The 27,082-nt window shown below is 45.5% G+C and overlaps 2 protein-coding genes across 3 annotated transcripts in view; both read left to right on the plus strand.

The window, feature by feature from the left end:
* The window catches only part of LOC143942470 (V-type proton ATPase catalytic subunit A-like), a 75,817-nt gene extending 69,013 nt beyond the window's left edge, over nucleotides 1-6,804 (plus strand). For both annotated transcript variants that reach the window (XM_077463779.1, XM_077463780.1), the window contains exon 15: nucleotides 6,440-6,804. In XM_077463779.1, the coding sequence (XP_077319905.1) occupies nucleotides 6,440-6,532 (93 nt within the window). In that variant the 3' untranslated portion in view covers nucleotides 6,533-6,804. The remainder of the gene's footprint in view (nucleotides 1-6,439) is intronic.
* A 2,051-nt stretch (nucleotides 6,805-8,855) lies between these two features.
* The window catches only part of LOC143942469 (lens fiber membrane intrinsic protein-like), a 58,699-nt gene continuing 40,472 nt past the window's right edge, over nucleotides 8,856-27,082 (plus strand). The window contains exon 1 of the mRNA XM_077463778.1: nucleotides 8,856-9,001. The gene's annotated coding sequence lies outside the window, so the exon portion shown is untranslated. The remainder of the gene's footprint in view (nucleotides 9,002-27,082) is intronic.

Consider the following 27,082-nt stretch of genomic DNA (forward strand, 5'->3'; position numbering starts at 1 on the left):
TAGGGTAGATCCCTCAGATACCAGTATTAGGGTGGATCTCCGCAGATACCAGTGTTAGGGTGGATCTCTCCAGATACCAGGATTAGGGTAGATCCCTCAGATACCAGCGTTAGGGTGGATCTCCCCATATACCAGTGTTAGGGTGGATCTACCCAGATACCAGTGTTAGGGTGGATCTCAGCAGATACCAGTGTTAGGGTGGATCTCCCCAGATACCAGGATTAGGGTAGATCCCTCAGATAACAGTGTTAGGGTGGATCTCAGCAGATACCAGTGTTAGGGTGGATCTACCCAGATACCAGTATTAGGGTAGATCTCTCCAGATACCAGGATTAGGGTAGATCCCTCAGATACCAGTATTAGGGTGGATCTCCGCAGATACCAGTGTTAGGGTGGATCTCACCAGATACCAGTATTAGGGTAGATCTCTCCAGATACCAGGATTAGGGTAGATCCCTCAGATACCAGCGTTAGGGTGGATCTCCCCATATACCAGTGTTAGGGTGGATCTACCCAGATACCAGTGTTAGGGTGGATCTCAGCAGATACCAGTGTTAGGGTGGATCTCCCCAGATACCAGGATTAGGGTAGATCCCTCAGATAACAGTGTTAGGGTGGATCTCAGCAGATACCAGTGTTAGGGTGGATCTACCCAGATACCAGTATTAGGGTAGATCTCTCCAGATACCAGGATTAGGGTAGATCCCTCAGATACCAGTATTAGGGTGGATCTCCGCAGATACCAGTGTTAGGGTGGATCTCACCAGATACCAGTATTAGGGTAGATCTCTCCAGATACCAGGATTAGGGTAGATCCCTCAGATACCAGCGTTAGGGTGGATCTCCCCATATACCAGTGTTAGGGTGGATCTACCCAGATACCAGGATAAGGGTAGATCTCTGCAGATACCAGGATTAGGGTGAATCTCTGCAGATACCAGGGTTAGGGTAGATCCCTCAGATACCAGGATTAGGGTAGATTTCTGCAGATACCAGTGTTAGGGTGGATCTTTCTAGATACCAGAATTAGGGTGGATCTCTCCAGATAACAGTGTTAGCCCCTGTACACACGGTCGGAGATTCCGACAACCAAATCCGTTGGATTTTGTCAGACGGATCTTGTCCGAAACTGTTGCATACACACGGTTGGACAAAGTTGTCAGAAAAACCGATTTTTTAGAACGTGATGACGTAATTTCGTTACGACGGGACTACATTCAGGCTAGTAGCCAATAGCTCTGATGTAGGAATTTGATCTGAGCATGCGTGGCACTTTGTCCGATCGGAATTCTCTACACATGATCGGCGTATGTCCGATCGGAGCATTTTGTCGGAAAATATTTCCGGCAAGTTGGAAAATTTGGTCCGACGGAAACAATCCGATGCATACCACACACAGTCGGAATATCCGAAAGAACGCTCCGATCGGACACATTCCGACGGAATCACCGACCGTATGTACAAGGGCTTAGGGTGGATCTCTCCAGATAACAGTGTTAGGGTGGATCTCACCAGATACGAGTGTTAGGGTAGATCCCTCCAGATACCAGGGTTATGATAGATCTTTCCACATATCAGGATTAGCATAGATCTTTCCAGATACCAGGGTTAGGATAGGGCTCTTCAAATATCAGGATTAGCATAGATCTCTCCAGATACCAGTGTTAGGGTGGATCTCTCAAAATACCAGTGTTAGGGTGGATGTCCCCAGATACCAGTGTTAGGGTGAATATCTCCAGATACCAGTGTTAGGGTGGCTCTCTCCAGATACCAGGATTAGGGTGGATCTCTCCAGATACCAGGATTAGGGTGGATCTCTCCAGATACCAGTGTTGGGTGAATATCTCCAGATACCAGTGTTAGGGTGGATGTCGCCAGATACCGGGATTAGGGTGGATCTCTCCAGATACCAGTGTTAGGGTGGATATCCCCAGATACCAGGATTAGGGTGGATCTCTCCAGATACCAGTGTTAGGGTGGATATCCCCAGATACCAGTGTTAGGGTGGATCTCACCAGATACGAGTGTTAGTCCTTGTACACACGGTCGGAGAATCCGTCGGAATGTGTCCTATCGGACCGTGTTGTCGGATAATCCGACTGTGTGTGGTATGCATCAGACTGATTCCTTCGGAATATCCGTCGGACCCGATTTTACAACTTGTTGGAAATATTTTCCGACCAACTGGTTCGATAGGACATACTCCGATCATGTGTAGAGAATTTTGATCAGACCAAGTGCCACGCATGCTCAGATCAAATTCCTACATCAAAGCTATTGGCTACTAGCCTGAACGTAGTCCCATCGTAACGAAATTACGTCATCACGTTCTGAATGACCGGATTTTTCGACAACTTAGTCCGACCATGTGTATGTAACAGTTTCGGACAAGATCCGACGGACAAAATTCGACGGATTTGGTTGTCGAAATCCCTGACCGTGTGTACAGGGACTAAGGGTAGATCTCTCCAGATACCAGGGTTATGATAGATCTTTCCACATATCAGGATTAGCATAGATCTTTCCAGAAACCAGGGTTAGGATAGAGCTCTTCAGATATCAGGATTAGCATAGATCTCTCCAGATACCAGTGTTAGGGTGGATCTCACCAGATACCAGTGTTAGGGTGGATCTTTCCAGATACCAGGAGTAGGGTGGATCTCTCCAGATACCAGGACTAGGGTGCATCTCCTCAAATGCCAGGATTAGGAGGGATTTCCCCAGGTATGAGGTTTTAGGGAATCTCCTCAGGTGCCAGGATTATGAGGGATCTCTCAAGGTATGGGGTTTTAGGCAATCTCCTCAGATGCAATGATTAGAAGGGATCTCCACAGGTTATAGGGTTTTATGGAATCTCCTCAGATGCCAGAATTAGAGGGGATCTCCAGCAGTGTACAGGCTGTGCAAACAAGACAGGGACTGTGTAGGTTTGCTGTGTTAAATAGAATCTGTTTGTAATTTTGATCTGGTACATTTTTAAAGTGTAGCTCCAGTCAAAAAATCTATTTTTAAGCTTTTTGGAAAACATAGGGAAGGGTTATCACCCCTGTATAATTTTTGTTGGCCGTCCGTCTTTTTTCATCTCACTTCCTGTTGTCTTCTTCTGTTTGCAAGTATGAGACGTTTGTAAGTTGGATGTTTGAAAGTAGGGGCCTGCGCCTATATGCTCTGCAGAAATGTGGGCCTAAGGTGTTGGTGTTGCCACAACACTGTAAGCCCTCAAAGTGACTCTTGGTGGGCGCTGGAGCGCCCTGCTGTGAACGATTATATCAAGAATTGTAATTACATGCCATTGTTGAACAGTGGTAGTGGTGGTGGTGCTGGTGCCACAACACTGCAACCTCTCCCAGATACTCTAGTTGGAGTGCAGGAATGAGCCCTGCTGCAAAGTATTGCTTTAAAAATTTTAATTACATGCCCCTGTTAAACAGGGGCTGAAAAATTGGGCCTTAGCCACTGGTGGCGGTGCCCAGAACCAAAAATGTTCTTCCAAGCTATCAGCAGGATCATTGAGGAGGAAGAGGATAGTCAGTCAACATAACAGGATAGTCACTCAGCATCAGCAGTCTTGAAGGGATGTGACATTTAAAAAAAATTATTCAGTTACATCAGCTTCAGGTGCTTGGTAGCTGGTGGTGATCCAAGACTGATTCATCTTTATGAAGGTCAGTCGATCAACTGAGTCGGTGGACAGGCGCACCCTGTGATCAGTTACAAAGCCTCCAGCAACACTGAATGTGCGTTCCGAAAGAACACTGGATGCAGGACAGGCCAGTAGCTCAATTGCATACCGTGCAAGCTCTGGCCAGTGATCCATCCTCAAGACCCAGTAAGCCAGAGGATTTTCGGTGGGAAAGGTGTCCAAGTCTGACCTTGCCCCTAGGTATTCCTGCACCATGTAAATCAGACGCTGGCGATGGTTGCTGGAACCTATCATACCTGGGGCTGTGGAATAAAAAATTGTCTGAACACATCGGTCAGATGGCCACCTTCTCCACCGATCCTTCTGTGACTGACCGAAGCCTCAGAAACATGTTGTCCAGGACCAGGAGTTTGTAACCTCCCAGTCTCTGGGAACGCACTGCACAGACCTTTCTGCAAGGCGCCCCAAAAGAATTGCTGCACCACCAAGTTAAGAATGTGAGCCACACAGGGCACATGGGTCAGTTGTCCCTGTCAGAGGGCGGAGAGGAGTTTGGTGCCATTGTCGCAAACCACCATTCCTGGCTTAAGCTGGCGTGGCGTCAACCACCTCTTAGCCTGCCCCTGCAGAGCTGACAAAATATTTGCCCCAGTGTGGCTCCTGTCCCCCAAGCACACCAGCGCAAGATTGGCATTGCATAGTTTTGCCTGCGTACTTGAGTAGCCCCTTGAATGCCTACGGAGCACCGCTGGTTCCAAGGACAAAACACAGGAAGAGGCCATGGAGGAAGAAGAAGAGGAGGGGTGGAGGAGAGATTCAACCACTGGGCATGTGGATGGCTGGGAGTGAAGTTCTTTCAACGGTCCAACAGCTAAGGCAGGGAAATCTGCCTGCTACAATCGGACGTTGGTGTACTGCTAGCAGATTCCCCGCAGTACTTGGCTGTGACACACCTAAGTCTACACCTTCATTCCTCTCAGTGCAGGTTTCAGAGAGGACTGAAGGTCTAGTGGGGTTGGAGATGCCAGCTGATGAGGAGCAAGGAGAGGTCCGCTTTGTTCTTTGGTGTGGGTCTTTAAGGTACGCTTGGCAATGAGCTGCATGACAGGTCAACATATGTCTGGTCAAGCATGTGGTGCCCAAGCGGCTGATGTTTTGACCACATGAGATACGCTTGAGACATATGTTGCAAATAGCAGCGGTGCGATCTGATGCACTCGTCTTAAAAAAGGCCCACACCAAAGAACTTTTGGAATAACGCACAGAGGCAGCGCCCTGCACAGGCGGAGCTCTGCGGAGGGGGCTGGCCCCCGGAGGGCATCCTGCCTCGTTGGAGATGTGCCTCCTCTTCATCCTCCTCCTTTCTCTTATCAGGCACCTCATCATCCCCTCCCTCTTCATCACTGGAGCAAACCTGGCAGTATTCTGCAGCTGGTGGAACATGACTGCCAGATTGCTGTCCTTCTTGAGCATCCCCTCTCTCTGCGCTCACACTACTGCCTTCCTCTAGCTGGGTATCATCATCAGAGCCTTCAAAACACTGGGCATCCTCCTGGAGCATGTACCCAACACTGTGCTCAAACAGTTTGGGGGACTCCTCAGGAGAACATGGTGGGTCTAGGGAAGGAATGACTAATGATATTGAGATGAGGGAAGAGGACACGTTGGCAGCTGCTTTGCCAGTAACCTGAGCCTGGGTGAGAGAGGATGAGGAGGATGAAGAGGGCTTGGTCATCCACTCTACCAAGTCTTCGGCATTTTGCGGCTCAACACGTCCAGCTGCCAAAAATAAAGACAAGCGTGTCCCATGGCCACGTGCTGATGAGGATGCACCACGTCCACAACCAGCACTGTTGTCTCTAGACACAGAGCCTGCTTGCCCTCTTTTATTGGCTCGTGGCTGTCTGCCTCTCCTTGTTGGCCTTCCAGACATAGTAATGGCCTTCAGGGAGATGAGAACACCATCAATTGGGGAGTTTTAGGTGCACACTGAGCAGATGACACAGCACACCGACTGTAATTACTGCAGCTGCCTGCCTGTGGTATAGGATCTGAAGAACACCAGCAATTGGGGGTAGCTTCAGGTGTATACTGTGCAGGGGGCACAATACACTGACTCTAACTGTGCTAGGTTCCCAAGCAATAAAGACACTGTCCCTGCCTATCCTTCTCTCTCCATGAATGCCACAACACACTACACAAGGTGGCCTTCTATAGTGTGGGGCATGTACTAACACCCCTGAGCTTTAATTGGCCACAGGAATGCTGCCTGTGGCCAATTATAGCTCTCCTCGCTGCCGGCGCTCTGATTGGCAAAGGTCACAGTGCATGCTTGGCCAATCATTAGCCAGCAATGCACTGCGATGGATTGTGGGCTGTGAGCGCCACATGAATATAGCGCAAACGGCCCAAAAAGTTCTGGCTTCGCCGAATGGACGAACACCCGATGTACGACTCAAACACCCAGCTCATCCCTAATCCTCAGACATTGGATGCCTGTAGGTGAGGGATGACAGATAAATAATAAACATTTCTATTTGCTGCAGAGAGGGCATCAGACAGTGGCATATTTCAGGGAGAAAGTTAAGAAAATCCCCCCAAACCAGGGCTTGGTGTCAGCATGGGGGGCACTGAACCCCCCAAACCAGGCTTTACTATAAGAGATTGCAGGCCTCCAGGTCCTCTGCACCGTCTACCTATTCTGATTGGTCGGACATTATGAGTCCAGTTCCTGTGGTGGGGGAGGGTAGGTAAGACTGACGCAGAAGATTTGATCTGCTCCTCCTTCCTCCTCAGGATCCGCTAAAAGACGGAGAAGCCAAGATTAAAGCCGACTACGCCCAGCTCTATGAGGAAATGCAGACAGCATTCCGTAGCCTGGAGGACTGAGAGATCCGCCCACGAGGAGCTGGAGGACTGAGAGCTCCACCCACGAGGAGCTGGAGGACTATTCTATTTATGAAGATGCTGAAAGGGCGCTGTTCTCACCACAGGAATAGAGATCAAAGTACCTATCAATACATGGAGATCAATGTACCTATCAATACATGGAGATCAATGTACCTATCGATATATGGAGATCAATGTCCATATCTGTATATAGAGATTATTACATGTCAAAATAAAGGACCATAAGATACAGAATAAACGTTCAAACCTGAGACTGTCCCCAGAACGTTCCTTCTCCAATGTTACACTGTACAGCATGATCTCTATCCTGTACACTCCATATACTATATCCTGTGATCTCTATCCTGTACACTACATATACTATATCCTGTGATCTCTATCCTATACACTCTATATACTATATCCTGTGATCTCTATCCTGTACACTACATATACTATATCCTGTGATCTCTATCCTATACACTCTATATACTATATCCTGTGATCTCTATCCTATACACTCCATATACTATATCCTGTGATCTCTATCCTATACACTACATATACCATACCCTGTGATCTCTATCCTATACACTCCATATACTATATCCTATGATCTCTATCCTGTACACTCCATATACTATATCCTGTGATCTCTATCCTATACACTCTATATACTATATCCTGTGATCTCTATCCTATACACTCCATATACTATATCCTGTGATCTCTATCCTATACACTACATATACCATACCCTGTGATCTCTATCCTATACACTCCATATACTATATCCTATGATCTCTATCCTGTATACTCCATATACTATATCCTGTGATGTCTATCCTGTACACCCCATATACTATATCCTGTGATCTCTATCCTGTACACTCCATATACTATATCCTGTGATCTCTATCCTGTACACCCCATATAATATATCCTGTGATCTCTATCCTGTACACCCCATATACTATATCCTGTGATCTCTATCCTGTACACCCCATATACTATATCCTGTGATCTCTATACTGTACACTCCATATACTATATCCTGTGATTTCTATCCTGTACACCCCATATAATATATCCTGTGATCTCTATCCTGTACACCCCATATAATATATCCTGTGATGTCTATCCTGTACACCCCATATACTATATCCTGTGATCTCTAATCTATACACTCCATATACTATACCCTGTGATCTCTATCCTATACACTCCATATACTATATCCTATGATCTCTATCCTGTATACTCCATATACTATATCCTGTGATGTCTATCCTGTACACCCCATATACTATATCCTGTGATCTCTATCCTGTACACTCCATATACTATATCCTGTGATCTCTATCCTGTACACCCCATATAATATATCCTGTGATCTCTATCCTGTACACCCCATATACTATATCCTGTGATCTCTATCCTGTACACCCCATATACTATATCCTGTGATCTCTATCCTGTACACCCCATATACTATATCCTGTGATCTCTATCCTGTACACCCCATATACTATATCCTGTGATCTCTATCCTGTACACCCCATATACTATATCCTGTGATCTCTATACTGTACACTCCATATACTATATCCTGTGATTTCTATCCTGTACACCCCATATAATATATCCTGTGATCTCTATCCTGTACACCCCATATAATATATCCTGTGATGTCTATCCTGTACACCCCATATACTATATCCTGTGATCTCTATCCTGTACACCCCATATACTATATCCTGTGATCTCTATACTGTACACTCCATATACTATATCCTGTGATCTCTATCCTGTACACCCCATATACTATATCCTGTGATCTCTATACTGTACACTCCATATAATATATCCTGTGATCTCTATCCTGTACACCCGATATACTATATCCTGTGATCTCTATCCTATACACTCCATATACTATATCCTGTGATGTCTATCCTGTACACCCCATATAATATATCCTGTGATCTCTATCCTGTACACTCCATATACTATATCCTGTGATCTCTATACTGTACACTCCATATAATATATCCTGTGATCTCTATCCTGTACACTCCATATAATATATCCTGTGATCTCTATACTGTACACTCCATATACTATATCCTGTGATCTCTATACTGTACACTCCATATAATATATCCTGTGATCTCTATCCTGTACACTCCATATAATATATCCTGTGATCTCTATGCTGTCCCCTCCGGTCACCTGATGGCCTTTGTATCATTCCTGGATATATTTCTGCCAGCTTGCTGATTCCAGGAACAATGCCGCTCGGCATCAGCAGATCTGCCCTCCATGGGGCCGGCGATCCTCCAGAGAGTTCCATATTCTCCTCATTGTAGAAGGGAGGTCAGGGGATACTTTATAAAGAAGGGACCCCTCCCAGGGACATCCAGCTGGAGGTCTCTCTCTGTAGGTGGGGGATGGATACTAGGATATAAGGTAAGTCCTGGACACTTACAGCTCCCCCATTCACCAATACTGAGACCCCGATCACAGAATACAGGATATCTGAATATCTCCTCCCATTGATAATTAGTAGAGAGCAACCTTTATATTTCCGCAGATAGTCTGACACGGACTGTATATAAGAGAGCTACAGGACTCTGGGCTGTATATAAGAAAAGCTACAGGACTATGGATTGTATATAAGAGAGCTGCCGGACTATGGGCTGTATATAAGAAAGCTACAGGACTAAGGAATGTATATCAGAGAGCTACAGGACAATGAACTATATATAAGTGAGCCATAGGACTATGGACTGTAGATAAGAGAGCTACGGGACTATGGACTGTATATAAGAGAGCCATAGGGTTATGGACTGTAGATAAGAGAGCTACAGGACTATGGACTGTATATAAGAGAGCTACAGGACTATGGACAGTATATAAGAGATCTATAGGACTATGGACTATATATCAGTGAGACATAGGACTATGGACTCTATATAAGAGAGCAATAGGACTATGGACTGTATATAAGAGAACTATAGGACTATGGACTGTATATAAGAGAACTATAGGACTATGGACTGTATATAAGAGAGCAATAGGACTATGGACTGTATATAAGAGAACTATAGGACTATGGACTGTATATAAGAGAGCAATAGGACTATGGACTGTATGCAAAAGACCTGCAGGACTATGGACTGTATATAAGAGAGCAATAGGACTATGGACTGTATATAAGAGAACTATAGGACTATGGACTGTATATAAGAGAACTATAGGACTATGGACTGTATATAAGAGAGCAATAGGACTATGGACTGTATATAAGAGAACTATAGGACTATGGACTGTATATAAGAGAACTATAGGACTATGGACTGTATATAAGAGAGCAATAGGACTATGGACTGTATATAAGAGAACTATAGGACTATGGACTGTATATAAGAGAGCAATAGGACTATGGACTGTATGCAAAAGACCTACAGGACTATGGACTGTGTATAAGAAGAGGTACAGGACTATGGACTGTATATATAAGAGAGCTACAGGACTATGGACTGTATATAAGAAGAGCTAAATGACTATGGACTGTATATAAGAGAGCTACAGGTCTATGGACTGTATATAAGAAGAGCTATAGCACTATGGACTGTATATAAGAAGAGCTATAGGACTATGGACTGTATATAAGAAGAGGTACAGGGCTATGGACTGTATATAAGAAGAGCTACAGGACTATGGACTGTATATAAGAAGAGGTACAGGGCTATGGACTGTATATAAGAAGAGCTACAGGACTATGGACTGAATATAAGAAGAGCTATAGGACTATAGACTGTATATAAGAGAGCCATATGACTACAGACTGTATATAAGAGAGCTACAGGACTATGGACTGCATATAAGAAGATCTACAGGACTATGGACTGTATATAAGAGAGCCATAGGGTTATGGACTGTAGATAAGAGAGCTACAGGACTATGGACTGTATATAAGAGAGCTACAGGACTATGGACAGTATATAAGAGATCTATAGGACTATGGACTATATATCAGTGAGACATAGGACTATGGACTCTATATAAGAGAGCAATAGGACTATGGACTGTATATAAGAGAACTATAGGACTATGGACCGTATATAAGAGAACTATAGGACTATGGACTGTATATAAGAGAGCAATAGGACTATGGACTGTATATAAGAGAACTATAGGACTATGGACTGTATATAAGAGAGCAATAGGACTATGGACTGTATGCAAAAGACCTGCAGGACTATGGACTGTATATAAGAGAGCAATAGGACTATGGACTGTATATAAGAGAACTATGGACTGTATATAAGAGAACTATAGGACTATGGACTGTATATAAGAGAGCAATAGGACTATGGACTGTATATAAGAGAACTATAGGACTATGGACTGTATATAAGAGAACTATAGGACTATGGACTGTATATAAGAGAGCAATAGGACTATGGACTGTATATAAGAGAACTATAGGACTATGGACTGTATATAAGAGAGCAATAGGACTATGGACTGTATGCAAAAGACCTACAGGACTATGGACTGTGTATAAGAAGAGGTACAGGACTATGGACTGTATATATAAGAGAGCTACAGGACTATGGACTGTATATAAGAAGAGCTAAATGACTATGGACTGTATATAAGAGAGCTACAGGTCTATGGACTGTATATAAGAAGAGCTATAGCACTATGGACTGTATATAAGAAGAGCTATAGGACTATGGACTGTATATAAGAAGAGGTACAGGGCTATGGACTGTATATAAGAAGAGCTACAGGACTATGGACTGTATATAAGAAGAGGTACAGGGCTATGGACTGTATATAAGAAGAGCTACAGGACTATGGACTGAATATAAGAAGAGCTATAGGACTATAGACTGTATATAAGAGAGCCATATGACTACAGACTGTATATAAGAGAGCTACAGGACTATGGACTGTATATAAGAAGATCTACAGGACTATGGACTGTATATAAGAGAGCTACAGGTCTATGGACTGTATATAAGAGAGCTGCAGGACTATGGGCTGTATATAAGAGCTACAGGACTATAGACTGTATATAAGAAGAGCTACAGGACTATGGTTTGTATATAAGAGAGCTGCAGGACTATGGACTGTATATAAGAGAGCTACAGGACTATGGACTGTATATAAGAGGAGTTACAGGACTATGGACTGTATATAAGAGAGCTACAGGACAATGAACTATATATAAGTGAGCCATAGGACTAAGGACTGTGTATAAGAGAGCCATAGGACTATGGACTATATATAAGTGAGCCATAGGACTATGGACTGTAGATAAGAGAGCTACATGACTATGGACTGTATATAAGAGAGCCATAGGACTATGGACTGTATATAAGAGAGCTACAGGACTATGGACTGTATATAAGAAGAGCTACAGGACTATGGACTGTATATAAGAAGAGCTATAGGACTATGGACTCTATATAAGAAGAGATATAGGACTATGGACTCTGTATAAGAAGAGCTACAGGACTATGGACTGTATATAAGAAGAGCTACAGGACTATAGACTGTATAAAAGAAGAGCTACAGGACTATGGACTGTATATAAGAGAGCCATATGACTATGGGCTGTATATAAGAGAGCTACAGGACTATGGGCTGTATATAAGAGAGCTACATGACTATGGACTGTATATAAGAGCTATAGGACTATAGATTGTGTATAAGAAGAGCTATAGGACTATGGACTGTAAATAAGAAGAGTTACAGGACTATGAACTTTATATAAGAGAGCTACAGGACTATGGACTGTATATAAAAAGAGCTACAGGACTATGAGCTGTATATAAGAGAGCTACAGGACTATGGACTGTATATAAGAGAAATACAGGACTATGGACTGTATATAAGAGAGCTACAGAACTATGGACTGTATATAAGAAGAGCTACAGGTTTATCGACTGTATATACAAGAGCTACAGGACTATGGACTGTATAAAAGAGGAGCTACAGGACTATGGACTGTATATAAGAGAGCTATATTACTATGGACTGTATATAAGAAGAGCTACAGGGCTATGTACTGTATATAAGAGAGCTACAGTACTATGGGCTGTATATAAGAGTAGCTACATGACTATGGACTGTATATAAGAGAGCTACAGGTCTAAGGACTGTATATAAGAGAACTACATGACTATGGACTGTATATAAGAGAGCTACAGGACAATGGACTGTATATAAGTGAGCCATAGGACTATGGACTATATATAAGTGAGCCATAGGACTATTGACTATATATAAGTGAGCCATGGGACTATTGACTGTATGTAAGAGAGCAATAGGACTATGGACTGTATATATACGAGAGCTATAGCACTATGGACTGTATATAAGAGAGCTATAGGACTATGGACTGTATATAAGAGAGCTATAGAACTATGGACTGTATATAAGAGAGCTATAGAACTATGGACTGTATATATGAGAACAATAGGACTATGGACTGTATGTAAGAGAGCTACAGGACTATGGACTGTATATAAGAGAGATACAGGACTATGGACTGTATATAAGAGAACAATAGGACTATGGACTGTATGTAAGAGAGCTACAGGACTATGGACTGTATATAAGAGAGATACAGGACTATGGACTGTATATAACAAGAGCTACAGGACAATGGACTATATATAAGTGAGCCATAGAACTATGGACTGTATATAAGAGAGCTACAGGACTATGGACTGCATATAAGAGCCATAGGAGCATGGACTATATTTAAGAAGAGCTACAGGACTATGGACTGTATATAAGAGAGCTATATGACTAAGGACTGTATATAAGAAGAGCCATAGGACTATGGACTGTATATAAGAGAGCTATAGGGCTATGGACTGTATATAAGAAGAGCTATAGGAATATGGACTGTATATAAGAGAGCTATAGGAATATGGACTGTATATAAGAGAGCTATAGGGCTATGGTCTGTATATAAGAAGAGCTATAGGACTATGGACTGTATATAAGAGACCTATAGGACTATGGACTGTATATAAGAAGAGCTATAGGACTATGGACTGTATATAATAAGAGTCATAGAAATATGGACTGTATGTAAGAGAGCTATAGGACTATGGACTGTATATAAGAAGAGCTATAGGACTATGGATTGTATATAAGAAGAGTTATAGGAGTATAGTCTGTATATAAGGAGAGCCATAGGACTATGGACTGTATATAAGAGAGCTATAGGACTATGGACTGTATATAAGAGAACAATAGGACTATGGACTGTATATAAGTGAGCCATTGGACTATGGACTGTATATAAGAGAGCAATAGGACTATGGACTGTATATAAGAGAGCTACAGGACTATGGACTGCATATAAGAGCCATAGGAGCATGGACTGTATATAAGAGAGCTACATGACTATGGACTGCATATAAGAGCCATAGGAGCATGGACTGTATATAAGAGAGCTATAGGACTATGGACTGTATATAAGCAAGCTATAGGACTATGGAATGCTTATATGAAGAACTACAGGACTATGGACTGTATATAAGAGAGCTATATGACTAAGGGCTGTATATAAGAAGAGCCATAGGACTATGGACTGTATATAAGAGAGCTATAGGGCTATGGACTCTATATAAGAAGAGCTATAGGAATATGGACTGAATATAAGAGACCTATAGGACTATGGACTGTATATAAGAAGAGCTATAGGACTATGGACGGTATATAATAAGAGTCATAGAACTATGGACTGTATGTAAGAGAGCTATAGGACTATGGACTGTATATAAGAAGAGCTATAGGACTATGGATTGTATATAAGAAGAGTTATAGGAGTATAGTCTGTATATAAGAAGAGCCATAGGAGTATGGGCTGTATATAAGAGCCATTGGACCATGGACTGTATATAAGAGAGCTATATGACTATGGACTGGATATAAGAAGAGCTATAAGAGTATGGACTGTATATAAGAGAGCCATAGGACTATGGGCTGTATATATAAGAAGAGCTATAGGACTTTGAACTGTATATAAGAAGAGCCACAGGACTATGGACTGCATATAAGAGAGCTGCAGGACTATGGACTGTATATAAGAAGAGCTATAGGACTATGAACTGTATATAAGAAGAGCCACAGGACTATGGACTGCATATAAGAGAGCTGCAGGACTATGGACTGTATATAAGAGAGCTATAGGACTTTTGCCTGTACAGGGGAAGAGCTATAACACTATGGACTGTGACAGTCCATAGATCTATAGCTCGTCCCCTATAGAGTCCATAGTCTTGTAGCTCTCTTATATAGAGTCCATAGTCCCGTAGGTCTTCTTATGTACCGTCCAAAGTCCTATAGCTCTTCCCCCATACAGTCCATAGTCCTATAACTTTTCTCATATACAGTCCATGGTCCTATAATTATTCCCATATGCAGTCCATAGTTCTTTAGCTCTTCCCCCATACAGTCCATAGTCCTATAACTTTTCTCATATACAGTCCATGGTCCTATAATTATTCCCATATGCAGTCCATAGTTCTTTAGCTCTTCCCCCATACAGTCTATAGTCCTATATCTCCTCCCCCATACAGTCCATAGATCTATAGCTTGTCCCATATAGAGTCCATAGTCTTGTAGTTCTTCTTAAATACTGTCCAAAGTCCTATAGCTCTTCCCCCATACAGTCCATAGTCCAATAGCTCTTCCCCTATACAGTCCATAGTCCTATAACTTTTCCCCCATGCAGTCCATTGACCTACATCTCTTCCCCCATACAGTCCATAGTCATACAGCTCTTTCCCATAACAGTCCATAGTCCTATAACTTTTCCCATATACAGTCCATAGTCCTATAACTATTCCCATATACAGTCCATAGTTCTTTAGCTCCTCCCCATAGAGGTCAATAACTTTTCCCATATACAGTCCATAGTCCTATAACTATTCCCATATACAGTCCATAGTCCTATAGCTCTTCCCTTATACAGTCCATAGTCCTATAACTATTCTCATATATTGTCCATAGTCCTATAAATCTTCCCCTATACAGTCCACAACCCTATAACTATTCCCATATACAGTCCACAGCCCTATAGCTCTTCCCCTATACAGTCCATAGTCCTATAACCACTTGTACCCATCATATGCAGCCATTGTGCCCATCATATGCAGCCATTGTGCCCATCAAACACAGCCACTATGCCCATCAAATGCAGCCTTTGTGCCCATCAAATGCAGCCACTGTGCCCATCATATGCAGCCATTATGCCCATCATATGCAGCCACTGTGCCCATCATATGCAGCCATTGTGCCTATCAAAGGCAGCTTCTGTGCCCACAATATGCAGCCATTATGCCCATCATATGCAGCCATTGTGCCCATCAAACACAGCCACAATGCCCATCAAATGCAGCTATTGTGCCCACCAAATGCAGCCACTGTGCTCATAATATGCAGCCACTGTGCCCATCATATGCAGCCATTGTGCCCATCATATGCAGCCACTGTGGCCATCAAACGCAGCCACTGTGCCCATCAAATGCAGCCACTGTTCCTATCATATGCAGCCATTGTGCCCATCAAACACAGCCACTATGCACATCAAATGCAGCCTTTGTGCCTATCAAATATAGCCACTGTGCCCATCAATTGCAGCCATTGTGCCCATCAAAGGCAGCTACTTTGCCTATCATATGCAGCCATTATGCCCATCATATGCAGTCACTTGTGCTCATCATATGCAGCCACTGTGCCCATCATATGCAGCCACTTGTGCCCATCAAATGCATCCACTTGTGCCCATCATATGCAGCCACTTGTGCCTATCAAATGCAGCCACTGTGACCATCAAACGCAGCCACTGTGCCCATCAAATGCAGTCACTGTGCCCATCATATGCAGCCATTGTGCCCATCAAACACAGCCACTATGCCCATCAAATACAGCCTTTGTGCCCATCAAATGCAGCCACTGTGCCCATCAATTGCAGCCACTGTGCCCATCAATTGCAGCCATTGTGCCCATCAAAGGCAGCTACTTTGCCTATCATATGCAGCCATTATGCCCATCATATGCAGTCACTTGTGCTCATCATATGCAGCCACTTGTGCCCATCATATGCAGCCACTGTGCCCATCATATGCAGCCAATTGTGCCCATCAAATGCATCCACTTTTGCCCATCAAATGCAGCCACTTGCGCCCAGTATATGCAGCCACTTGTGCCCATCAAATGTAGCCACTTGCGCCCAGTATATGCAGCCACTTGTGCCCATCAAATGCAGCCACTTGCGCCCGTCAAATGCAGCCACTTGCACCCAGTATATGCAGTCACTTGTGCCAAGTATATGCAGCCACTTGTGCCCATCATATGCAGACAATGTGCCCATCAAATGCAGCCACTGTGCCCATCATATGCAGCCACTTGTGCCCATCAAATGCAGCCACTTGTGCCCATCAAATGCAGCCACTTGCGCCGAGTATATGCAGCCACTTGTGCCCATCATATGCAGCCACTTGTGCCCATCAAATGCAGCCACTTGCACCCACCAAATGCAGCCACTTGCGCCCAGTATATGCAGCCACTTGTGCCTATCATATGCAGCCACTTGTGTCCATCATATGAAGTCATTCTGCCCATCAAACACAGCCACTGTGCCCATCAAATGCAGCCACTTGTGCCCATCATATGCAGCCACTTGTGCCCATAAAATGCAGCCACTTGTACCCAGTATATGCAGCCACTTGTGCCCAGTATATGCAGCCATTTGTTGCCAGTATATGCAGCCACTTGTGCCCATCATATGCAACCATTGTGCCCATCGACATCCCCCCCACTCGTGGGGCTCACGGCTCTGGGATCACCCCCAACTCCTCCCCCCCCCATGTGCGGCTCCCCCCTGGACCCCCCTGGGTTTGAGTTGGGGATAGGATTAGGATTAAGGTTTGAGCTGGGGGTTAGGATTAGGACTAAGGTTTGAGTTGGGGTGAGGACTAAGGCAAGGAATAATATTGGGATTAGGATTCAGGTTAGGGTTCGGGTTAGTATTAGGACTAGGGTTTGAGTTGGGGTTAGGATTATGTCACATACTTTTCAGAAGCCGAGATGCTGAGAGCAGCCCCCCTTGTGGCTAAGCGCACTAGACCCCTGGAGGTGGTACATTGGGTATAGGGCACAAAAAAGCACCAGTAGGTTTTAGCAGGACTTGAGTGATGATCACTGGGAAAACACTTGAAGGAGATAAGTCCTGGGTCTGATGAAGTTCCAATGTGGCAGAAAACATGAGGATGTAATCCAGATAAATGATCACAAAGTTGTCAAGGAACTCCCTTGTTTACTGGGTGTTGGAAGGTGGCAGGGGCGTTGCATAATCCAAACGGCATCACTAAGTACTTAAAATGCCCAAACCTAGATCTGAAAGCTGTCTTCCACTCGTCCCCCGCACGGATCCGAACAAGATTATAGGCACCTCATAAATATAATTTGATGAAGACCTGGGTGGTTCAGAACCTTTGAAATAGTTCAGGGGTGAGGGGAAGCGGATAGCGATTTTTAATGGTAATCTTGTTGAGTTCTCTATAGTCCACACAAGGTTTTAAGGTGCCATCTTTTTTCTGAACAAAGAATATGCCTGCTCCAGTTTGAGAAGAGGAAGTGCGAATGAAGCCTTTTTCGAGATTCTCATCAATGTAGGACCGTAGGGCTTCCAGCTCAGTTTCAGATAATGGAAATATACGGCCAAAGGGGATTTCAGAGCCAGGTAACAATTCAGTAGGACAGTCATAAAGCCGATGAGGTGGCAGTCTATTGGTTTTCTTCTTATCAAAATTATCCATGAATTTGTGGTAAGCTGAGGGAACATTCTGAAGGTTATCAGGTATAGGTTGAATAGTCAGGCAGGAGACTGAGTTACTGGAGACTGGAACAAAGCAATGCTGTGGGCAGTAGGTAGAGGAGAAGGCTATCTCTTTCTTGCTCCAGTTTATTTGCAGGTTATGGGCCTGTAACCACGTAAGTCCGAGAATAATGAGGAACATGGGTGAACATATGATGTTAAAGCACATGAACTCTTGGTGGCCAGAGTCTGTAATAGTGAGGATGGGTCTGGTTTCTCAAGCAAGGTAAGGAACCATCAGCCAGGTGTATCTGGAGGCTTTGCTTTTTGTCCTGAAGAGGAATGCGGAGTCTTTGGGCCAGGCACAAGTCCAGGAAGCAACTGCATGCCCCCAAATCAATGATGGTCAGAAGCCGGATCTCCTCTTCCCCCACCTGTAGAGAGACAGGGAGGACAGGGTGAGACAGAGAAGGACCAGCGACTTGGAAGCTCATGGAATGCTGTTGGTGTGACGTACTGGGTCTCACAGGGCAATTGCACAAGATGTGGCCAGCTCATCTGCAATATAGGCACAGGTTGGCTTGTCGCCGGTGTTTCTTTTTTTTGGGAGTAAGTGGAGACCGGACCAGACCTAGTTGCATGGGTTCATATTCAGAGGCGGCCATAGAGGAGGGAGCCAGAAAAGAAGGATGAGCTGGAGGGATCTTGGGTAGCATCCAGGTAGGTCATGAGGACTGAAAACATTTGGACCGTCACTCCCGCTGGCATCTATCCAGTTTTATGGCAAGCTGGTTTAGATCTTCAAGAGTTGTAGGAGTCTTAACTCGTGCTAATTCATCTTTAAGAGTATCAGCGGACCATTTTCGAAACTCAACAGTGTAGTCTTCTACTGGGCATTTTCCTTGAGTCAGGGTGTGCAAGACAGTTTCAGTGGTTGCGGTGCATTGGGGTCATCGTAGAGTTGCGCCATTGATTCAAAGAGGGTATCCACAGAGTTCAGTATGGGACACTTTTGCTCCAGAATGGGCCCATGCTTGGTGTTCTTCCGTCAGCAAGGAAATGATGAACCCCACCTTTACGGTTTCTGTAGAGAAAGTCCTGGGCTGGAGGGCTAGATATAGTAGACAAGCATACTTGAATGCCCTGAACTTTGAGTCACCCGAGAATCGTTCTGGTGTAGGGACCCTTGATTCAGGGGGTGTCATCATTACTGAAGGAGCTATACTGGCCTGATCCTGTGGAGAGGAGGGCGAAGCCCCACTGGAAGATGCTGGACTTGAGTCTGCAGGAACAGGAGACACTGTCAGGTTATGGAGACAGCCTTTGAATTGAAAGTAACCTTCCTGTAACCTCTGTACTGCTTTTGTGAGAGTAGTGACCTGCTGGCACAGGGCTTCGAGTGGGGAACCAGCTCTGTCGGCCTCTGACATGGCTGGATTGTACTGTGACATACCTTTATGAAGCCGAGATGCTGAGAGTGGCTTCCCTTGCAGCTAAGTGCACTAGACCCCTGGAGGTGGTACAGTGGGTATAGGGCACAAAGAAGCACGAGTCACCAGCAGGTTTTCGCAGGACTTGAGTGATGATCACTGGGAAAACACTTGAAGGAGATAAGACCTGAGAGAGCTGTAGCTCTGTGTGATGTTTGGGTTTATAACAAGTTTAAGCGAGAAGCCCGGCTGAGGCTCTAACCCGGGTGATCGGGCAGGTGGTTACTGTAGAAAAGTCTGTGGCGAGAGCCGGGGTCAAACACAGGTAATAAGATAAGTGAGCCAGGAGAAAATCCGTATTACAAGCCGGGGTCATGCACATGAGATCAGGCAGATAAGGCAGTAGAAAGTCCTTAGTACAAGCCGGGGGCAAACACAGGGAGCAGGCAGGGTAGGCAGAGTCCTTCAAGCAAGCTGGTGTAAAACACAGGGAGCAGGCAGGGTAGGCAGAGTCCTTCAAGCAAGCTGGTGTAAAACACAGGGAGCAGGCAGGGTAGGCAGAGTCCTTCAAGCAAGCTGGTGTAAAACACAGGGAGCAGGCAGGGTAGGCAGAGTCCTTCAAGCAAGCCAAGTTCAAAGTACTGAAGAGAGATCAAAGCAGGTCAGGGTCAATCCGGATCACAACAGGTAAACACTTGATAACAGGATGCAGAAGCAGGAACATAGGGAGCTGAAAGACATGACCAGTAGTTCAGAGGTACCCAACTTGCCTCTTACTGCTATACCACTTGTACTGGAACATCCCCATTTCTTACCCTTCTAAAATGATGGGACCACACCTTCATTTTGGAGTATAAAAGGCCATAGCAGCCTCTTTATTATTCACACCATATAAATAACGCCGATATCAAATATATACAAAAATATCACCTCCATAACAACTTGTTTAACTCCAGTCTGTTGGTCTTTGATGGCCCCCCGAACTCCAACACATAGTCCACCAATACACTGCGGGACCTTTTTGCACATGATAGGCCTCCAGCGGATAATCAGCTCAGAGACAACCCCTTTCCCGCAGTACAACCATTACAATATTCCAGCTAATCTTTCACTGGAATACACCGGAGGGGCACATACTACCGATGAGCCCCCCACCCCTTTCCATCACATATGTTTACTGCCACCGTCAAAGACCAACAAAACACCGCCATGGCCCGCAAGGATGACAACTTACCCTTAAGGGCTCCCCCACACCCCCAGGGCCTGCTGAATTCCCATCTTGTAGCCCCAGCACCCAGAAAACAATCCCCACTACCTAGAGGTGTATTCCAACACCCTCAATTACAGGCCCACATTAGTTGCCATCTCTACTTGCCTGATCACCATGCCCCCCATTCTGAGCCACAACCTTTCCACTGCCTGAGCGTTAGACAACCGTACAAAGTCGTAAAATATCTGACTTAACGTCCGAGATCAGCTCCCTGATCATTCAAACCCAAAAGCATTACCCCTTGCATGCATAACCCAAATGACCGGAGGTCTATCTCGCTGCACCTAACGTTCCACTTCTGATATCACCTTGCTCCACCTCAACCCACATACCCCTAGCCAGTGAACACATGCCTCCCTCCTCTACCTACCCAACTGTCTGCCAACTGATCTCGCATCTGCTCTCCAGGCCCCCCAACAAACATACAGATGACAAAGAAAATCCAGACAAGGCGTATAAGTCCTCCATCTGGACGAAAAAAGGCAGCACAAACTTTAAAGTAAACCAACGTACCCCACACCACAAACACAGCTTGTATGTACAGCCTACCCCCCCCCCCCTCTCTTTTTTTTTATTCCACCACCACATGAAGGCATAGGTAAGTGCGGAATCTCTTTGCTTCCCACCTACCATTCCTCCCTACCGCTGCCTCATCCAACCCACATCTGGCAGCTTCTACAGCCGCCCCGATGCGGAAAGGAGTGTGAAGCTTATTCTGCACCATCCAACCTTGTGTCCCAGAGGCATTTTCAGAACACCCACCAGAACTTGAACCTCGACCAATACTTCCCAGCCTTGTGCCGCATGAACTGCCCCCCATGCCATCTGTTCCAAACCCGAGAAACTCCCTTACCGTTTTGTACCATTTTTTTTTTTTTATTATTACCCTGAAGCCTGGTAACACAAACAGCAGCACCTCCACCCCACTAACCCTTTGATCATTTTTGTTTTTAAACTGTCCAACCCAAACTCCTTTTTCAATCCACCCTGCACAGTCGGTTAAACAAAAGGCAAAAACCCACCAGTTTCCGCTCAATGGCAGACACGACCCCCGTTTACCAAGTTCCTGGAACCACAGTACCACCAACAACCTTACTCCCCCATATAGCCATGTTTGACCTCAGACTCCTGCAACAAACAACCCACCCTTCCTTTCATACCTTCACGTAAGCCATCCATGTGGACTCACTGGCTGACTGCCCTGTTACCTCCCGTAGTGACTCCAATGCCATCTCCCATATCCAGCCCGAGTAGGGAACTCCTCCCACGCTGTGGCCGGCTTACTTTCTGAACCTGTCCCACTGAAAATACATGCAAGGAGTAAGCCCCCCGTGTTTCCGATGCCTGCAAGATGAATAGCATATAGAAAATGTTCAACTGCACCTAACGCAACACAAAACGGCGTAGCCGCCGTGTGACCAGTTGTGACACCGGCATCGACTTTACTCACTGGACTGGCATCCACACCTATTGTCCATTGTATGTGGCCAAGAACTCGTACCAAACCTTCTAATCCTCCCGATGTTCCGCATTCACCATTTATATTGGCCGGGGCCTGACACTTTCACTGTAGCAGACGGCAGCCGTCGGCCACAACCCGCTCATTGGAATAGAACCGGCAGGCGAAATTGAACTTACCCAGCAATGAATGCAAAGTCCCTTCTATAGTACCTCCAACTTGGTCCCCGGCAGAGGACCCTCCATAACCCCTGAAACAATCTCAATGCCAAAACAAAATAGTACAATATACCTCATCAGCCCCCTGTGTTTGGCAGCCAATGGCACTATGAACCTCCCTGCAATGTGCTGCAATGGATAAAGTATAATCGCACACACACTGGAGGAAGGCGGCCCAACACACAAAAACGTCCAAGCCATGTATGATTGAATCAGGGACCGACACGTCTCTACCCCCCCCCCCCCCCCCACTCCAGTAAAGAAGTAAACATCTAACCAAGGACCACTAAATTGAGCACCCCATGGGCAGCCATCAATCCAAGTAAAAACTCCTTTTGCCAGCATCTATCCAGCAACCAAAGCTCTCAGAATAAACTGTAAGCAAGTGGAACATGGATTCCTAGTTTGCCATAGGCGCCCCTTTTCCGTCACACCTAACCCACCTTATAGCCGTGTACCTGAAGTATCGGACACAGTGCACCGTATCGGATTCTGACAGAACTCTTTTTTTTTGACAGATAAGTGGGGAAACGAGACAAAACTTGTTTGGTTCCTTCTCTGGCACCACCCCCCGCTGTAGACACCATTAAAAACCCCGGAGGCAAGCAGCCTCGCCATTTCCTTATCCGGGTATCTACTTATGAAAGGCTGCAACCTTTCCCCCCCCCTTCCAAAAGTCATCCCTTGTGTGACTATGCTCGCCTGTACATTGTCCTCACATGAAGCCACCATACAATGGATGGGTCCCCTCACCCCCTTAACACTCGTATTTAACGTCAAAAACCACCGAACTGACAGGAGCTCACATTGCACTACCAACCCACACCCCTTTATTTTCGGCTGACTGTCCAGAGAGGGGTATACCCCCCCCCCGAAGGAACTGCTTTGGGCGCCTCTACTACGCCTTCCGCAAAATCAATCAGTACCTCCTCTTACCTTCATCCTTTTCCCTTAATCTTCCTACTTGACCCTATACAGTTGAAATTTTAATTCCCTTTTTTTTTTTAACCACTTCCCACCCGGCCAATGCATATATACGGCCGGGTGGGAGCCGTCTACTCCTGATAGGACGTTCAGGAACGTCCTTCAGAAGTAGCGGGATCGCGCGCGCATGCCCGCGCAGCGGCGCGATCCCGATGTGCTCGTGTCACCCGGACACGGCACATCTCAGATCGGCAGGAGGGCTCTGTGATTGGCCCTCCTGATCACATGACGGCCGTGTCCAATCACGGCCGTCATGTGATGTAAACAAACAGCCGGTTGCTAGGCAATCGGCTCCTCCTCTCCTCACACGGAAGTCATCGCTGAGGAGAGGAGAGCAGAACGCTGCAGTCGGCTGATGATCAGTGAGTATGGGCTGTTTTTACAGCTTTTTACTCACTGATCATCAGTCTAGTGTCAACACACAACACACCACACAGTACAAACACAGTCCCCACATATGTCCCCAAAACACACATGTCCCCAAAACATACATGTCCCCAAATAATAAAAACACATGTCCCTAATAATAAAAACATGTCCCCCACATATGTCCCACTAAAATCACATGTCCCAATGATTATTTGCACACATATGTACATGATCATTTGCGTACATATGTACATGATCATTTGCGTACATATGTCCCTGATCATACAAACCAATTATTATACACTTAACGGAATTTTTTTTACCAAAAACATGTAGCAGAATACATTTTGGCTTAAATTTATGACAAAATTTGATTTTATTGGATTTCTTTTCAAATAGAAAAAAGAAAATATTGTTTTTTTTCCCAAATTTCCGCTTTTTTTGCGCTTATATCGCAAATAATAAAAAACGGAGTCGTGAATAAATAACACCAAAATAAAGCTCTATTTGTGCGAACAAAATGATAACAATTTCATTTGGGTACAGTGTAGCACGACCGCGCAATTGTCATTGAAAGCGTTAGAGCCATGAAAGCTGAAAATTGGGCTGGGAAGGAAGGGGGTGAAAGTGCCCTGTATTGTAGTGGTTAAAGGGGGCAATAGAGCAAAGATCTCCACACACTCGCCTTTTCAAATCGTACCCCGGACCTCCTATTTAATTGTGTTCCCGGGGGACACTCAAAGCACCCGTACATCTCACATTTTTTATTTTTATTGCGTCTGAAATCCTTACCATCTCCATCCTACCATTACCTGACAACCCCACCGCTGCGCCACTGTCCCCGAACTGTCAGACGCACCACCCGCCACTTGTGGGCCAGCATCCACCACCTCTTTTCCAGGCGGAGCACCCCCCTTTCCAACCCCCCAACAAATCCCGCAATGCAGCTTAAACGAAAAACATTTAGACATTATTTGACTTACTGGGCTGAATGGAATCCCAACAGCTGCCCGCTTGCCTCCATCGCTGGCTCGCAACCCTGCGGCTCTTCCTCCTCGCACACCGACAGCTCGCCTACTGACCTGTCGTCCTAGACCAGGACCGATGGTGTCATCAGCCCCCCAGGCAAAGAGATCTGGGGGCCGTGGAGTCCCTCCATTGTAGTGCCCGTCTCACCCCCGAAGCTCTGCCCCCTACCATGGTTTGACACATTCTCTCACATACTGTGATCTGGATGGTCAACCCTGTCCTTCCAGCGCCATCTTGTGCCATCTTGTGCCGCCCGTATAGGCCATGCCCACCAACGGAGCTCCGCCCCCTTTTTAATATTATTTAAAAAAAATAATTAATAAGCGGCCCGTACTAATAAGTCTCCCTCGCCGAGCCTTCCTCCCCGCGCAGCAATGCAGGCAGAGGAGGTAGTAGTCCCACAATTCGCGGGCAGGGAAGCGGCGCCATAACGGCCCTTGTCCCCGCCCACCGAGCTTGGCCAGCGGCGTAGGGTCCACCCAGGCCCTGCTCAGGCAGACAATCGGCTTTTCTTTACTGGGGGACCGGATTGTTCCCCCCCAGAGGGCTCCTCGCCTGGCGCATGGCCCCGGATGAAAACAGAGTGCCAGAGGCTGCAACCTCAGCATGCACAGCAACCCTCACCTCCCAGCCTCCATCCACTAACCTGGTCATCTATAAAGACTTCCACCTGTCTGTGCATCCCCCCCAGTCCCCTGTACCCCGCTGCTCCCTGCAAACTCACCCGAGTGACATCTTAGCCATGTTGGAGGAGCAGAGGAAAAAACTTCCTCCTCATTTCTTTCTCCACAACTTTCTGTTCCCCAGCCTCATCCCGCCTCCTCCTTATATAATACCACTCCCCCTGGACTTTACTCACTGTCCCCTCCCCTCTTATCTCTTCATATTAACCCCTGCATTGTCTCATCTAAACACACTGTCATGCCTGGCCCTGCAGTACTTTTTATTTTCTGTCTTTTCCGTTCCGGGCCTCACTGTCCAGCAATTTAGCATGGGAATGAGCAGCCTTTTATAGGTCAGCAGAGGGATTCACGCTATGCACACTCCACTGAGCATGCGCCCGTGCTGTTCCGTTCCATCACGCACCTACTGGCGCCAAAGCGACATTCTACCACGCATGCACAAAATGCCAATATCGGCTATTCAGGTTTCTGCCATTTCTCTGACAGATTAAGACTAAGGTTCGAGTTGGGGTTAGGATTAGGACTAAGGTTTGAGCTGGGGTTAGGATTAGGGCTAGGGTTTAAGTTGGGGTTAGGATTGGGACTAAGGTTCGAGTTGGAGTTAGGATTAGGACTAAGGTTTGAGTTGGAGTTAGGATTAGGACTAAGGTTTGAGTTGGAGTTAGGATTAGGACTAAGGTTCGAGTTGGAGTTAGGATTAGGACTAAGGTTCGAGTTGGGGTTAGGATTAGGACTAAGGTTCGTGCTGGGGTTAGGATTAGGGCTAGGGTTTGAGTTGGGGTTAGGATTAGGACTAAGGTTTGAGTTGGAGTTAGGATTAGGACTAAGGTTCGAGTTGGGGTTAGGATTAGGGCTAGGGTTTGATTTAGGATTAGGACTAGGGTTTGAGTTGGGGTTAGGATTAGGGCTAGGGTTTGAGCTGGGGTTAGGATTGGGACTAAGGTTCGAGTTGGAGTTAGGATTAGGGCTAGGGTTTGAGTTGGGGTTAGGATTAGGACTAAGGTTTGAGTTGGAGTTAGGATTAGGACTAAGGTTCGAGTTGGGGTTAGGATTAGGGCTAGGGTTTGATTTAGGATTAGGACTAAGGTTTGAGTTGGAGTTAGGATTAGGACTAAGGTTCGAGTTGGGGTTAGGATTAGGGCTAGGGTTTGATTTAGGATTAGGACTAGGGTTTGAGTTGGGGTTAGGATTAGGACTAGGGTTTAAATTTGGTTTATGACTAGGGCTTGGAATAACATTGGGATTAGGATT

This window comes from Lithobates pipiens, unplaced genomic scaffold (genome assembly GCF_037356315.1).
Source record: "Lithobates pipiens isolate NorthernLeopardFrog02 unplaced genomic scaffold, aLitPip1_a1.2 Scaffold_30, whole genome shotgun sequence".
NCBI lineage: Eukaryota > Metazoa > Chordata > Amphibia > Anura > Ranidae > Lithobates > Lithobates pipiens.